The sequence below is a fragment of the Capsicum annuum genome, chromosome 7 (genome assembly GCF_002878395.1).
Source record: "Capsicum annuum cultivar UCD-10X-F1 chromosome 7, UCD10Xv1.1, whole genome shotgun sequence".
Classification (NCBI taxonomy): domain Eukaryota; kingdom Viridiplantae; phylum Streptophyta; class Magnoliopsida; order Solanales; family Solanaceae; genus Capsicum; species Capsicum annuum.
The window spans coordinates 195,491,246-195,507,557 of record NC_061117.1 but is presented as its reverse complement, the minus strand read 5'-3'; the positions used below and the strand labels follow the sequence as shown (position 1 = coordinate 195,507,557).

General features: G+C 33.0%; 1 protein-coding gene across 4 annotated transcripts; it reads right to left on the bottom strand.

Annotated features, from left to right (window-relative positions):
* Positions 1-11,824: 11,824 nt before the first annotated feature.
* On the bottom strand, positions 11,825-15,533 carry LOC107878275 (BTB/POZ domain-containing protein At3g22104). 4 transcript variants are annotated; one of them, XM_047415343.1, is made up of 4 exons: positions 14,897-15,384; positions 14,444-14,556; positions 12,688-13,800; positions 11,825-12,494 (listed from the first exon to the last, which is right to left on the bottom strand). In XM_047415343.1, exons 3-4 carry the CDS (start codon positions 13,597-13,599, stop codon positions 12,048-12,050), a joined length of 1,359 nt encoding a protein of 452 aa, XP_047271299.1. In that variant the 5' UTR covers positions 13,600-13,800; positions 14,444-14,556; positions 14,897-15,384; the 3' UTR covers positions 11,825-12,047. The 4 variants fall into 4 exon arrangements, with proteins under 4 accessions (XP_047271299.1, XP_047271300.1, XP_016580691.2 ...); XM_047415344.1 differs by having other exon boundaries at positions 14,465-14,556; XM_016725205.2 differs by lacking the exon at positions 14,444-14,556 and having other exon boundaries at positions 14,897-15,533.
* Positions 15,534-16,312: the final 779 nt, after the last annotated feature.

Sequence of the window (16,312 nt, the reverse complement as noted above, 5' to 3'; positions counted from 1 at the left end):
TACTGTGATGAGTAGTACCAATTCTTGAGGTGTTTGAAAGCTTTGGATATTTTTAATAATTATTTAACTAATAAATTAATGGGTCAAAATAACTATTTATTTATTTATGTGCGGTTAATATAAGAATTGAATTAAGTAGAAAGGGTTTACCTTGTATAACAATAATATAATACCCACAGAAGTGTGAAACAAAAGCAGCGGTTGGGCATAGCAGTTAGCAGTACCATATTTTTTCATTCGTGGCTGTGGAAAGGGTCTCTCGACATCACCAGGTTAGAAAAATTGAGCAAATTACTACTTTGTTTGATAATGGCATGAGGGGTTAAGGCATGGGGTAAGTTGGTGTTTAATGATCTTGCAATTATTCCCAAACATTGAAAGGTAGATAGTGAAAAATAAAGATAACAATCACTACTTGTAATGATTGAAAAGTGGCAAGTAAGAATCTGTAAAGAAATTGATCAAACTTTTGTTACTATCGTGTGCTGCCAACGTTTTTTTTTTTCATTAGGTTGTAGAAAAGTTAGAAGATTAATTATGTATAAATGATTAAAGCTTAAGTTGTTAATGATTAGTGGATTATTCGTCCTTATTAAGAATTGGGAAGATTGACAATTTGGTTTGCAGTTTGAGGATTAAGAAAAACAGTGAAAGAATTGCATGCTTCGTTCGCTTTTATTTATTTATGTTTTTCTTCGAGAATTGTAGTATTAATTTCTTATCGTATTTACTATTATAATTGTGATCCAATTAAGTTTTAGGTCTAGAATTTTAGGAGTATGAATTTATAAAAATGGGTGTTACTAGATTCCTATTCATGCAAGAATTATATTTTTGAACAGATTTGAACCTTTCGAAAACTTTACGGAAGGGCAAGACCTTAATTAATTAGCTCGCGTTTGAATTCTTCGGTTGAGGTAGGTTACGGTTTAATTGAAGTTTAGACTCTATTTAATTGTGTGTATACTCCTAAATTGGATACTTGTTGATTGGTATTCAGACATGTTTGAAATTGATGATGTTTGTAGTGTTGAGGCGTGTATAAATGATTATTGAAAATTTTCCTCATTGAATTATCTTATGACTTTAAGTGTACTTGTAAACTTGGTACATTGTATTGTATGTTGTGAGGTAGTGTAAATTTGATATTGATATTACTTGTTTATGTTGGATCGGGTACCACGCAGGTACGGATATGTAGATGTTGGATCGGGTACCACGCCGGTACGGATATGCATATGTTGGATCGGGTACCACGCCGGTACGGGTATGTAGATGTTGGAACGGGTACCACGCTGGTACGGATATGTGTATGTTGGATCGGGTACCACGCCGGTACGGATAAATATATATTGGATCGGGTACCACGCCGGTATGAATATGTATATGTTGGATCGGGTACCACACTGGTACGGATATGTATATGTTGGATCGGGTACCACGCTGGTACAGATATGTATATGTTGCATCGGGTACCAAGTCGGTACGGATATGTATATGTTGGATCGGGTACCACGTCGGTACGGATATGTATATGTTGGATCGAGTATCACGTCGGTACGGTACATGAACATAGATTGTTCCCTGCAGTTTATGACTATTTGGGCAAAAATAAGTCCCATAGCATTTGTGTACATATTGTGTTGATTCTGTGGATGTTTATAGTATGGTTGATACTCTTGATGGTTATGTGACTTGTTTGTGAGCACTGTTTGACCTGTTGTTGTTGTATTATTGATTCATTGAATATTTGTTATGTGACGATGCCTGTCTACTTGTTATTTGATTTTTGTTGTGTACATGCTATTAAATTGAGTTGGTCTATAATACCTACCAGTACATAGTGGTTTGTACTGATACTACCCTGTACTCTTCTTTTATTAATCATTCTTTTTTTTTTTTCTTATTTGATTTTTTTTCCTTTTTGTACTTATTTTCTTTTTCATTTTTTCTATTTATATTTTTTGTATGTTTAAAAAATATGACTACTCGAGGACATGTCATGAATGATAACTTAAATACCACAATAGTTTATCGTATTTGTATTCACACCATAATTTATCTTTTTGTATTTGTTGATACAATTGTATTTGTATTTTAAAGTTCACGCTTGTATTTATATTTTGTAGTTCGCATTTGTATTTGTACTTTATAGTTCGCACTTGTATTTGTATTTGTTAGTTCGCACCATTATTTATATTTTATTCAATTCGCACTTGTATTTTAAAGAATTGTTTTGTATTTGTATTTTATAATTGACTGCATTTTGTATTTGTATTTTGTGATTTTATTGTGTTTGTATTTTTATTTGTATTTATATTCTATTTTTGTCGATGCATTTGTATTTTTAAAGAATTATTTGTACTTGTAAGTTGATCGCATATTGTATTTGTATTTGTATTTTGTATTTTATAATTGACTGCATTTTGTATTTGTATTTTGTGATTTTATTGTGTTTGTATTTTTATTTGTATTTATATTTTATTTTTGTCGATGCATTTGTATTTTTAAAGAATTATTTGTACTTGTAAGTTGATCGCATATTGTATTTGTATTTGTATTTGTAATTTCATTTGTTTCATTTATTTGTATTTGATTTTGTAGTTGAAAACATCATTTGTATTTTTAAAGAATAGAAAAAGAATTACCATTTTTCTTTTTATGAACACTTGTATTTACATTTACTGATACAATTTGCATTTTATTGATGCAAATGGAACAATAAAAATAATAAATTATATAAATACAAATGTTACATTTGTATCAAATGATACATGTTTATACAACTCGAACCATATGCATACAAAATGAAACTTGTTTATATACAAATATAAATGATAAATTTGAAATAGAAATACTAGTGATATATTTGCATTGAATGACACATTCTATATTTATGTATTTTAATCCCAATCAAATACAATTAATCAATATACTTATTTGTATACAACTTTAAATAATAAATTTATTTAAAATATATAGTATGATAAAAATAAATATAAAATATAAAATAAAATAACAAATGAGAGAAAAAATATATAAAAAAAAAAAAGAGAAGGAAAAAAATGACAAAAAGGGAAAAACGGAAAAGAACCAAAGAAAATACAAATAAAAGACTGCAAAAAAAAGGGAATAAAGAAAAAGATGAAAAAATAGAAAGAAAATATAGAAAAGGAGAAAAATAAAAAGGAAAAAATGAAAGAAAAAGAAAAGAAACAAAAAAAGAAAAAACGAAAAAGAAAGAAAATGGAAAAAAACAAAAAAGAAAGAGAAAAAGAAAAAAAGAAGAAGAAAAACTTGAAAGAAAAAAGATGAAGAAAGAAAAATAGAAGGTAGAGATTTAGAGAAAATAAAAGAGAGAGGTTATGGATTATATTTAATTGACAAGATAGGCTATGAATTGTAATTAATTAAAACTTATGCTAAATAAGATAATTACGAGTCTATGTTTGTTAAGACACGTATCCCCCTCTTTTTTTTAGCAAACATGTCAACTATTTTGAGAATAAGTGGCTCTTTAGCCTTTTCATTTTGTTCCTAAATAAGTGACGTTTTAGATAATCAAGAAGAGATTAATGGTGTTCTCCAATCTTACCGTGGAGAAATTATTAAAGTGTTACGTCTTTTTTTAAGGTATTTATTAAGGATAACTTAGTAAAAGTAATTTTGTTGTTTAAGAATGAATAATTTTTTTAAAGAGTATGACTAAGCTAAAACAATCACTTGTTTAGAAACGAAGTGAGTATATAACTTCTTAAATTCTATCACCGATAAATATCAATGTAATAGGACTGTCTTAAACTAAGGTAGTTAAATTTCAACTTTTTTCAAGGATGATTCTTTTGGTATTATACATAATTAAGAAATATGATATAGCCTTATAGGTGGTCCAAGAAAACGTAACATTAAAGTTAACCTATTGTAAAACGTACACGGAGTTGCAACACTCTCAATGTTGGAAAACACCAATTTTGTTATGCCATTCTCTTTGGGAAATCATGTTGGATTCTTTTCAGTTTATTTGGTAGAGAGTTGGGTCAATTTTTCGTACTTGCTTCAGGTTATGATACATATTACAATTTGTATATATCAATGTGCACCCTTTCTTCTAGTGCCTCATGATTTACTAGATTATTGATTTATCAAACACTTATCCGTTACTCTTATTTATATTGCCCGCTAGGCGAGCAACGATCATTGTCCTGATTTTTCTTTCTATTGCTATAGCCTATAATCATGATCTATGAAAGCTCCAACTCGCAATTGCAATTATGGTCTTAAGTATTACATAATAATAAAAATCTATGATTAATAATAAATGAAAGTTTAAAATAACTCAGACTAATAATGAAATAGTGCCATATAAAATTGTTTTTGAAGCTATAAATAAATAACTAGAAATTTTTTCTCTTTAATTTGTTAAGTTTTTCTTTATATGAGATAGTGATATGGACTGCGTACACTTTATCCTTCCCAGATCTCATTTTGTGAAAATACACTAAATATATTATTCCCGTAACTAGGTTAAGTTTTTAGATGAGTTCATGTATGCTTCGACAATATATTTTGGAATACAACTGATCAATAATTAACTATTAGATTCTAATTGAATTGATCTTGATGTGATGTTATTTGTATCAAACTCTAAAAACTCTCAGACTTTTCCTTTTTTTTAGATTAAAAATTAGAGGTGAAGCTCAACTCCCAAGGTAAATCAATTAAAAACAGGTTAATGACAGTTTAGCTAGTTGTTAATGACGGCTTTTTGACGCCTTAACCCTGCTGGTCGGTTCTGCAGGGAATAATGTTTTTATTAAATTACAGTTATCAGTAAGAATATTCGACTCTATTGGTCAAGCTACTTTCCACATAGCTTTAGGTATCAAATTTATTAAACAATGTCGTGGATTTTAGACTTTTAAAAATATTCAATCCCTTTCATTTTACCTGACCCTTATTGACCTGATCTGCCTCTTAAGAAATTAATAATGAGAGGTACACTTTTTGTTTTAAAATAGTCAACATTTGTTGACTTTTTAAAAAAAAAAAATTGGGGTTAGAGGAACGAAAATGGGGAAAGGGATTACAATGTGGGAAATGAACCCTCACCAACAAGGTGAGAGTTCAGGTAACTAACTAATTAAGCTACTAAGATTCTCCTGACACTTGTTGACTTGACAATCTCTTTAAGAAAATATTTACTGTGAATTTATTTTTATCAAATTAGTCTTATTAATTATGCTTTAAAAATATAAAATTGACTATATACACTTTTTGTAGTCATTTAATGATAGAGGTGATATTGGAAGAATATAATAAAATTATTTTAATTTCATAAATGGGACAACTAAATCAAAATAAATATTTTTAACAAAAGGACCAATTAAATCGAAATAGAGAAATTTATAACCTTAATGATATTAGGACTCTAAATTTAACTACTATTACTATTTTATGTAACTATTTAATAATGAGAATAGAAAGCGAAGCATATGCATAAAATTCTCTTGGTCTAATAAATTGAACAATTAAATCGAAATAATTTCAGTAAAAAGGCTAAGTAAAATGAAAGTGAAGGAATATATAAAATGTTCAATTTAAACCACTTTACTAGTCTATAGACTCTATACTTCATATTTGTTTAAGACATATTTTAAGTATGTGGTGGTTCACCTACACCAATTATTGTCAATATTAAATTATTAATCCTTAATTAATCTGCATGGCAACTACAAAGTTGACTTCATCATATCTAAGTTCTTGTGCCACTAAGTATAGTAATAAGCAAAATAATTGAGTTAGGTAAGAGTTCAAAGAAAAAGGTCATGCGTTGAGTTACTATATTATATAATATCTCTTTCTCGGTATATAAACGTAACCAAAGAGATCTATCAAATTATCGATTGCCGCATTGCTATGAGTTGTTAAAAGTTTTGAGCTTATGATCACTCATTTTATTTTATAATCGTGTTCAGGTCATCTTTCGCACACTTTGATTAAAGTTATTGGATATTTGCCATCTCTCACCACCAACAAATATCAGATAACTTTGTCCATCAAGGTTTAGTCACCATAATAGTAGTATATATACTCGCTAAAATTTATTCACTATATGGTAAAGTCATAAAATTATATTTTGTTTCATGAAAGATGATTAAATTGTACCCGTTATAATAGTAAATTCGTTGAATTTTTCCCACTATATTAACAACTGACAACTAAAGTGTTTTAGAAGAGAATAATTCTATCAATTGTATTTGTATAATTCAGATTATACGTATTTATGGGTACAAAATAAAAGTAGTTACAAGAGATAAGAAGTCTACATTAAATTGAGTCATCCCAAGGTTGTTTTGATAAGGTTGAGTTATCCTTTTGATTTTGAATCTGATCGGATAGGATTATCCTTAACACTCCCCCACAAGATTGAGGATCCATCCAGGAGACCAATTTTGGACCTGTTGATCTGAAACTGATTCTTAGATAAGGGCTTTGTAAGAAGGTCAGCGATCTGATCCTTTGAAGAGATGTGAGATATTCAAAGAGCATCTTTTTGAACCAAATCTCTAACAAATGGATGTCAATTTCCAGGTGCTTCATTTTGGAGTGAAGAACAGGATTTTGACAAGTGTATACGGTAGAGATGTTATCACAGTATATTGTGGGAGGTGGAATCGGATAACCAAGTTCCTTCAAAAGAGATTTAACCCATTGAACCTCGGCAGTTGTTGGAGCAACGGACCTATATTCGGCTTCAGTGGACGATCTAGCAACTATCTTCTGCTTTTTGGAACTCTAACTGATTGGAACATGGCCAAAATATAAAAAGAACGCAGAGGTTGATGTTCTATCTGATGGATCATCGGCTCAATCGGCATCAGAGAAAGCATGAAATTTTAAAGAAGACTGTGGAGTAATATGGAGACCAAAGTCAATAGTAGATTTCAGATATTTGAGAAGACGCTTAAAAGCCAGCCAATGAAGATGATTAGGACAATGCATGAACTGGGAGAGTTTGTTAACAGTAAAGACAATATCAGGCCTCGTAAAATTTAAATATTGCAAACTTCCAACCAGTTGGCGATAATGAGTGGGTTCAAGAGCATTTTTTATACAACGTGACTTGAGTAAAGAACATGTTGTGGCAATTGCAGTTGACACTTCTTTAGCACCCTCTATGTTTGCATGCTAAAGAATATTTCTAACATAATGATGTTGAGAAAGTAAAATGCCTTTTGAAGTTTTGTGAACATCAACACCAAGAAAGAGAGGCAACTCGTGGGGATCTTTTAATGAGAACTGGGCTCCAAGGGATTGAATAAACCACTTAATGAAGGATGAGTTGTTACCTGTAACAATGAGATCATCCACATACACTAAGAAATAGCAACATGTAGTACCTTGACAATATATGAAAAGAGAGTGTTACTTTATGATTGTCGAAGATCAAACTTCAAGGTAATTGACCGTAACTCTTGGTACCAGGCCATCGGAGCTTGCTTGAGACTGTAAAGAGCCTTGACTAATTTACAAACATGGTGTTGTTTGGCAGGATCAGTGAATCCAGGTGGTTGTTTCATGAACACATGTTCTTCTAATGGACCATGTAAAAAAGCATTGTTCACATCCAATTGAATGAGAGGCCAACAATGTGTAACAGCTAAAGTAAGAAACACACGAATTGTCACCGACTTAACCACTGGTATGAATGTCTCACTAAAATCAATTCCAGGTCGTTGGTTGTATCCCTTCGCAACCAACCGAGCATTGTATTTTTTAAGTGAACCGTCTGCATTTCTTTTGACCCTAAAAATCTACTTACAACCGACTAAATTCTGTTGAGAATCAGGAGGGACAAGAATCCAAGTACCATTTTTAACTAATGCATTGAATTCATCAGACATTACAGAGCACCACTAAGGATTGGCCAGAGCTTGTGCAACTGTTGTTGGTTCCAGTACTTCTGGTAAAGGATGTTTAGTTACATGATGGACAGATTTAGGTTTGTAAATATTATTCTTAGAACGACTGAGTGTTTTCCAGTGAAGGGGGAGGAATGTTGCTTTGTGTAGGAATAGAAGGATTCGTACTCGTATTTGAATGAGAATGGTTGGTGTTTTCCATTGAAGATGAAGAATCACAAGGTAATGATGATTGTTTAACAGGAGGATTAGAAGATGAAGATGTGGGAAATGAATTAGATTGGAATGGGATTATAGTGTGAGAAGATTCACTACAAGGGATAGCATACCAATTTAAATTGCATTTTGAATCTGAAGGATGGGTTTGATATGGAAAAATATTTTCAAGAAAGACAACATGACGTGAGGTTACGTATTTTTTAGATTTTAAGTTATAACAAACATATGCACTCTGATGCAAAGAGTAACCAAGAAATATGCAGGGGACAAAATTGACATCAAATTTAGACTTGGTATAAGGACAAAGACAAGGATAACAAAGACAACCAAAGACACGCAAGGATTGATAATTGGGTGAACGATTAAAAAGCTTTTGATAAGGAGAAGAAAACTGAAGAAGTGGTGTGGAAAGACGATTAATAAGGTAGGTGGTTGTTTTGAATGCAAAGGACCAAAACAAAGAATGCAGAGAAGAAATTTGCAGTAACGTAAGGCCAGTTTCAACTAAGTGACAATGGCGACGTTCTGCAGCCCCATTGTGTTGTGGAGTGTGAGGCGGTATTTGCAGATGATTTATTCCACAAGATTGAAAATATTTTTTGAGTGCAATATATTCTCCACCCCCGTCGGTGTAAATCGATTTTATCTTGACATTAAAGTTATTTTCGACAAGTTTTTAAAAAGGTGGAAAGATAACATACACGCATGATTTAGCCTTTAAAGAAAAGAACCAGATATATTTTATGTAATGGTTCACAAAGATAATATAATAACGGAATCCATCAATTGATTGCACAGGGGCAAGACCCCATAAATCAGAATATAATAACTCAAGAGTTCTACTGCTTGTTAGAGAAGAAACGCCAAAGAATTGACGATGACTTTTATTACATTGGCAAGGATTACAAAGAAACGATTTACTAGAAGATGCTGGTAATTGAAACTTTGAAAAAATTAAATTAAAGATCCTAGCATTGGGATGACCAAGACGTTGATACCAGAACTCTGATGAAAGTTGAATGTTGAAGGAGACAGGATTATTTGAAACATCAGAAAACAAAAGCTTGTACAAGGATTGATCAAGTGGGCCTTTGAACTGAATCTCCCCGTGAACTGATCCTTCATAAGAAAATAGTCAGAGAAGAACTCAATTGACACCTAGTTAGAATTACAAAACTTGAATACAGATATGAGGTTGGTTTTAGCGGAGGGAACACACAAAATATTAAAAAGATGAAATTTTTTGGTAGGGAGAGAAATAGTACTAGAACCAATATGCGAGATGGACAAACCTGAGCCATCAATTTGGTGTAGCTCGTCACTACCATCATATGGTGAATGAAGCGAAAGGTTGCCTAAGTCATTAGTGATATGATGAGATGCACCAGTGTCTAACAACTATTGTTGATCGGATCCTGAATTAGCATTAGAGTAGTGTGCTTGAGGATTCTGTGAAAATAACTCCCTAAAATAGTCACGTGCTCGATAACACCATTTTACATGATACCCCAATTTATCATAAAATTGACATTGAACTTTGGCTTGAGATCTCATGCCTTGAGGTTGTTGTCTTGGTGCATAACTTTGAGGCTTATATGATGAGGAGTTCACTGGAAAACCAGCATTAGCATTTTCATATTGAAAATACTGGTTCTTCCCCGAATTACCTTGTTTTTTGCTGATACGAAGATTTAGTATTTGTACCCTTGCGGACATGATTTGCTGAGATAGGAGTGGTGTCAAATGTGGGATCTATTTATTTCTAATACAATTCATGAGCCAATAACTTGTCTTGGAGTTCATCAAATGATATGATGGAATCTTTAGCATGAATAGCTACAGCAATATCTCGAAATTCAGAGTCAATACCACTAAGAACGTGAACCACAAGATCTACATCAGTAACAGGACTTACGCACAAGGTGAGTTCCTCGGCAATTGATTTGATAAGATGAAGATATTAGCAACTGGGCGTGAATCTCTTTTTGCTCTAAAGAGTTTGTCATGCAATGATAAAATCTGCGTAGCTGATTTGTTTGCAAACACCATTTGTAACTTGGTCCACGCCTCCGCTGAGGTTTTGGCATTTGCGATGGTATTCATCACAAAAAAGGATATAGAGGTAATGATGGCTGGCAAAATTAACTGGTCTTGACAGTCCCAAAATTCATAATCAGGATTAGAGACCTGCTGACCATCTTTATCAATGGTGGTTGGTAGTGACTTGTTGTCGCCAGTGACATAACCCATAAGATTGTGACCACAAAGTAAAGGAGTAATTTGGGCTCTCCAAGTGGGGTAGTTTTGAGAATTGAGTTTCAATGAAAGTTGAGATCCATTGATGGAAATCAGAGTTTTACCAGAAAATTGAGCAAGATTATTTATGCTAGGGGAAGCCATGAGAAAGAAAAAAAAACAATCAGGGTTGTTCAGAAGCAAGTTGGATCACTGCTCCGATATCATAAAGAGTTTTAGAAGAGAATAATTTTGTCAATTGTATTTGCATAATTCAGATTACACGTATTTATGAATACAAAATAAAAGTAGTTACAAGAGATAAGAAGTCTATATTAAATTGAGTTATCCCAGAGGTTGTTTTGATATGGTTGAGTTATCCTTTTGATTTTGAATCTGATCGGATAGGATTATCCTCGACAACAACTACCCATCATGGTGAATTTACTATATTATGGGTAAGTTTAGCTATTTCAGTGTTACAATTAGTGAAGTTTTAGTTACCTTAATGTGACAAAAAAAGTTTAGCAACTTTAATGTTATAGTGGATAAATTTTTAGAAACTTTAATTTGACACAAAATAATTTTGTAGCTTTACTTTACTGTTACATAAAATTAAGTTTAGTCACTATAAATGAAACATACCTAAATTTCGAGATAAACGTTTAGACTTATTGTAGAACTTACTCTTGAATCCAATTATACATTTATAAGATAGTGCATCTACACGAGATATCATCAATCATAATATTAGACAAAGATCCACATCGAACAAGAACAACATTCTACTGGCAAGGTAAACTAGTTATATATTTATGAGATAGTATGTTTGCACGAGATATCATCAATTGTAGTATTGCCAATACTCTACTGGCAAGGTAATCCAGCTATAGATTTATGAGATAGTTTGTCTATGAGATACCATCAATTGTAGTATCCGACAAAGATCCACAGCCAATTTTCACACAATGTTCAAGAAAAGTCTGCTTTTTTATTTCTATTTTCTTTTACTATTCTTTTAAATTCCTTTTGCTGCCTGTCACTGCCCTATACCAAACAGTGGGGTTACAATGTGGGAAGAATATCAATGAACAATTCAGATATTTGATGGAAACTTCTCATCTTTATATAGGAAGAGATTCTCTTAATTGTTTTGCAGACAATATTTCCAACTAGCATCATGCCTTTGTCTCAATATGAGAATTATATGGAAAGTGACTTTTCCTTATTAGGGAATAAATCAGTTTTTTCTGCCACAATAATGATTCAGCTTTACAATTGTTCTTTTAATTCCTTCTTATACCTATATGCTCAAACAGTTTCTGCTTATATACAGCCAAGTTTTGTACTCAGCAAAACAACTGATTAGTCCCAATCACCCTACTATTGGTAGCCAGAAAAAAAAAGTGGTAGGGTAAAAGTAGCAGTAGTAGTAGTACTTCTTGATATTCAAATAAAGCACTTAACCTTTGATTTGCTATTTACACATACATTTCAAAAAAATAAGATTAATAAAGTAAATACAAATGGTTTAGATTTTGTCGAGCCGCAGAAACAACCTCTTGTGGAAATGGAAGGTAAGGCTGCTTACGATAGACCCTTGTGGTCCGGCCCTTCCTTGGACCCAATGCATAGCAGGAGCATAGTGCACCGGGCACGAATGCCCTTTAATCAAGAACATAGCCTAGGCAATGATCTGGCACTGTTATGGCTTGATACTCTTGATTTCAACATCTTTGCCATTTGATTTTGCATTTTCCTGCAAGCTTTCTCCAATTCTAGCACTCTCCATTGCATGCCTTGTAAATGTTCTTTGAGTTTCTCATTCTCAGTCGAAAGATCTAGCTTTCCTGCGTATAGCACGATCTGTTGATCTTCGTTTCCTGGATTTTCTGTATCCACGAAACTACAAGGCGAATCGAGGTATGGGCTGGCTTGATTGGTTTCTTGAAGCAAGTTTTTGAGCTTCACTTGCTGAGTTATGAGAGCTTGTCCAGCAGATTTTAAAGGGAACTTTTTATTCTGAGCAAGGTGTCTACAAGCCCCGGATGACAGCTTCTCGTAGTTCAATCCACTGCATACTTTCATTTTTTCCTCTTCAGATAACCCTGAATGAACCTGCAATTTATCATCGATGATCAAAGTTTGACCAACCAGCTAAATATCGAAACAATGCCTAAATAATTTGCCATATTCTTGAACATGAACTAGTAGTAAATTGATATGTTTGTATCAGTCTAAATAAGCACTAAAATGCAACGAAACTAGCAATAAATTGAAGGCCTCTTAGGAAGGAATCGAAAAGGTATACCTCAAGATACATAACGGTAGCATGGTAGATTGCATCAAAAGAGTCCCTAGCAGATTCGGGGAGTACCCTGACCAGGGCAAGGAACTTGGAAGGTTTTAGACATGGATCAGGAGCAACTTCTGCTATGTACAAGTCCATCAAGCTAGCAACTTTCCTCAATCGAGTTAACGGAATACAACACACCCCTTTGCTGATGAATGATTTCAATAACCTAAGAACTAAATTCACATCATATAAATAACTTGATCCGACAGGTGACGGGAGCAGGAGGTTATCCAAAGACGCTTGATCCAACTGGGAGCCAATCATGCTCTCTAACTCGTTCCTGGAGCACTTGCTTATCTTTAAATTCAGAGTTACTCGAAGCATTCCAAATAAGGTTTTGAAGGAAATGCAGCTTAAATCTAGCAAATAAAGCATCTCAATAACTGTCTCCATGGTCTTGCATTTCTCGTCCATTGTTTTGGCCACTGAAAATCTTGCTTTTTGGTAATAGAACAGGAACTTACTAAGAATCCCATGGTCAAGGTTTTTGGTTACCATTTGCTTTACCAAAGTTTCGATCAAAAAGGGCTCAAAAGCAGCAAGATCCTCAAACCACCATGTTGCTCGAAATACGCTATTTCTCAAGCTCTCTGTACTTTTTGAATCACAAGACAACCTTAATCCAGAGCTGTCAGCAGAAGAAGTTGACGGACAAGGGCTCGTTTCACAGGAAGACGCAACCCTCCCAATAAGAGAATCCAGGTACTTATCAATTACACCTGAAGAGCTCGCCACAGGCATCAAATTTTGACAGAGTCTTAAGGCATCAAGAAGCTCAGACCAAGTCCAATACCTTATGTCTTCAAGCGACTTCTCTGTTAGCTCGAACAGATTTTCGTTCCCAGATACAGATTTCTCCATTTCCATATAAGAGGCAGCACAATACAGAGTTGAAACATTAACTGGATTTATCTCAATCTTCCCTTTGTTGTAACAAAATCTTGTAATGATCTCAAAACTCTCAGCTCCACCAGGAAAGTCATGAAATATCACCTTTAGATAACGCGTCCCTCGTTTCGATTTGCCAAACAATTTGTTTATTTTTCCAGAATAGGAGCATACAACCTTCTGCACAAAATTAACAACAAAACACAATAAGATAACAAAACTAGAATGTTCAACAAATTAAGAATCCACCAAGAATAGTACTCTACTAAATAATTATTTAGGGACCATACTAAAGGCTTATCATTCAATCACTTTGATATTTTTAGGATATAAGAGCATTAAATTAAAACCACCAAAAGCAAAAAACTTAAATTAAATAATCTAAAGAATTATGACAGGTCATTATACTGAAATTAAATTGAGGGAAAAAAGTCTGTGATGTACCAGCAAAGTAGGGAAAGCATAGTAATGAGTAGAAATGAGAGCAACCTTTTTGGGCACTCTAGAAAGATGTGAAAGAAGCAACATTTAAAAGGGGCAAGAACATTTAAACCCCATAATAATAGTAGCATCATCAATAATAAATGAGAGAAAACATATTTACATGTCACATTGGAGAAAAAAGTAGCCAAGAAAGAGAAGTAAGCTAATACAAACTTTAGCCCCACACATCAACAATGTAGGTACAAAATTTAATTTTGTGTTAACAAATGAGTAGCAAAAGTTAAGTACAATAATGTTAGAGAGAGTTGAAAGACAGCAAAGAAATATGTAGGAGAATGATCATGAACTTGAAAATAGCAAGAAATGGAGCCAGACAGACCCAAATTAAACAGAACACTACTTATGAAATTGCAGTCCGCTGCATTAAAACTCTCACTATGGACGTCCAGAGAAAGGGCTGGATTACAAAGGTCTATATTACGCGGTCTTATCCTGCATTTTTGCAAGAGATTAGTTTCACAACTGAAACTAGTTATCACCTCTTGATCACGACAACTTTACCAATTACTCCGATGCTCCCAAACACTATTATGAAAGAAAAAAATAACAATTTTGCATACAGTAATTGGACAAAATAGAGGATAAAAGAAGAGAGCCAAGAACAGAGAATAAGAAAAAGAAATAGAATAACATTAATTGAGAAAACAACAATTTGGACAAAGAAACAAAAAAGAAAGAGGGAGAACAAATTAACAATTTATTTGTTGTTATTTACAAAGACAAAAGAGAAGAACCAGAAAGCTTGAAAAAAAAAAAAAGAAAGAAAATTTACCTTATCTACCATAAAAATTTCTTCACCATTGACATCTACTTCAAGATCACAAGAAACATCCATTAGAGTCAAATTAAGAAAAATCCCACCTCAAATTAAGAGTACCTTTTGGAATTTACTTCAATAAAAGTACTTAAAACCTCATAAAAAAACTAATCTTGGGAGATTACCAACATAGATTTGAGAAGAAAACAAGAAGTTTATTCTGAAATAAGAATGAAGACAAATGCAAAAAGTTATGTTCTTGGAAGCCAAAAACTGAGAATAATAAGCTTAGAGAGACGAGTATGGGTGAAGCAAAGAAGTGAAGGGTGTGTGTTAAGGACAGAGAAATAACAGATATATAAATATATATAATAAAGGGAATTAAAAAAAAACAAAAAACAAAGAGAAATGAGAAGTCCGGTGTGTAGTTTATGGTTAAGACAAAGAGAGTTGTTGACTGCCCACTAATATGTATCTGACATTCCTGTCAATATATGAGTCAATTTCTGATAGCCATATGGCTAAATGAAGACCCTCCAGTAAGTATGAATAAATTTATTTATGCTCGTCTGTGGCTCCGAGTCGAGATTTATCAAAAATAACCTTCGTTCATTTGAGATAGTGATATAAATTGGCCTCCTCAGAGCTCTTGTTGTCGTGGTCTTTGGCTCTCAACTCTGGTGAACTCTTTTATGACATTTTCTTCGCAGTAATTTTCTTTCCTCAGCTGTCACTATATCTTTAAATAGCATTAACTTAATTATATACTTCCTTTAATTTATGTGACATAATTAGATTGGACACGAACTAAAAAATAAGAGAAAATTTTATTATATTTATTAATTTACCTTATTAAAGTTACTTTATTGTTATTATTTGATTGACTTTCTTATTAAATAGTAGAGCTGTCAATACGAGTTGGCTCAATTCTATTTGGGCTAGTTCACACGGACTTTGAGTTTGACAGGTCAGGTCGGACTGATTCATTAAAATAATGGACCAAAAAATATCAAATCCATAACATTACTCTGTGAGCTGCGGGCCTCACGGGCTCACTTTTTAAAAAATAATATTTTATAATTTAATTTTAGAATGTTAATAAACATAAATATTAACAGATAATATTGCATAGTGTTAATACTTGTTAATCAAGTCTCCAACACCCCCAAAAAATACTTCTAATTGCGAAATTAAATAACTTTTGGCATAATATCCTTTAAACCAAATAAAAATACTAATAAGCAATCTAAATAGTTGCATGTATTTGACTTACGGGTCAGTCCACGGGCTAGCCCAACCCACACTGCTAAGCCCTACAGGCCACGGGCTTATCCGGGTCAGGCTAAAAAGCCTTGTTTTTAAAGGGTCTACAAAAATTAAAGCCCAACTCCATCAAATTACAGGCTGGGTCGGGTCAGCCCAACGGACCTG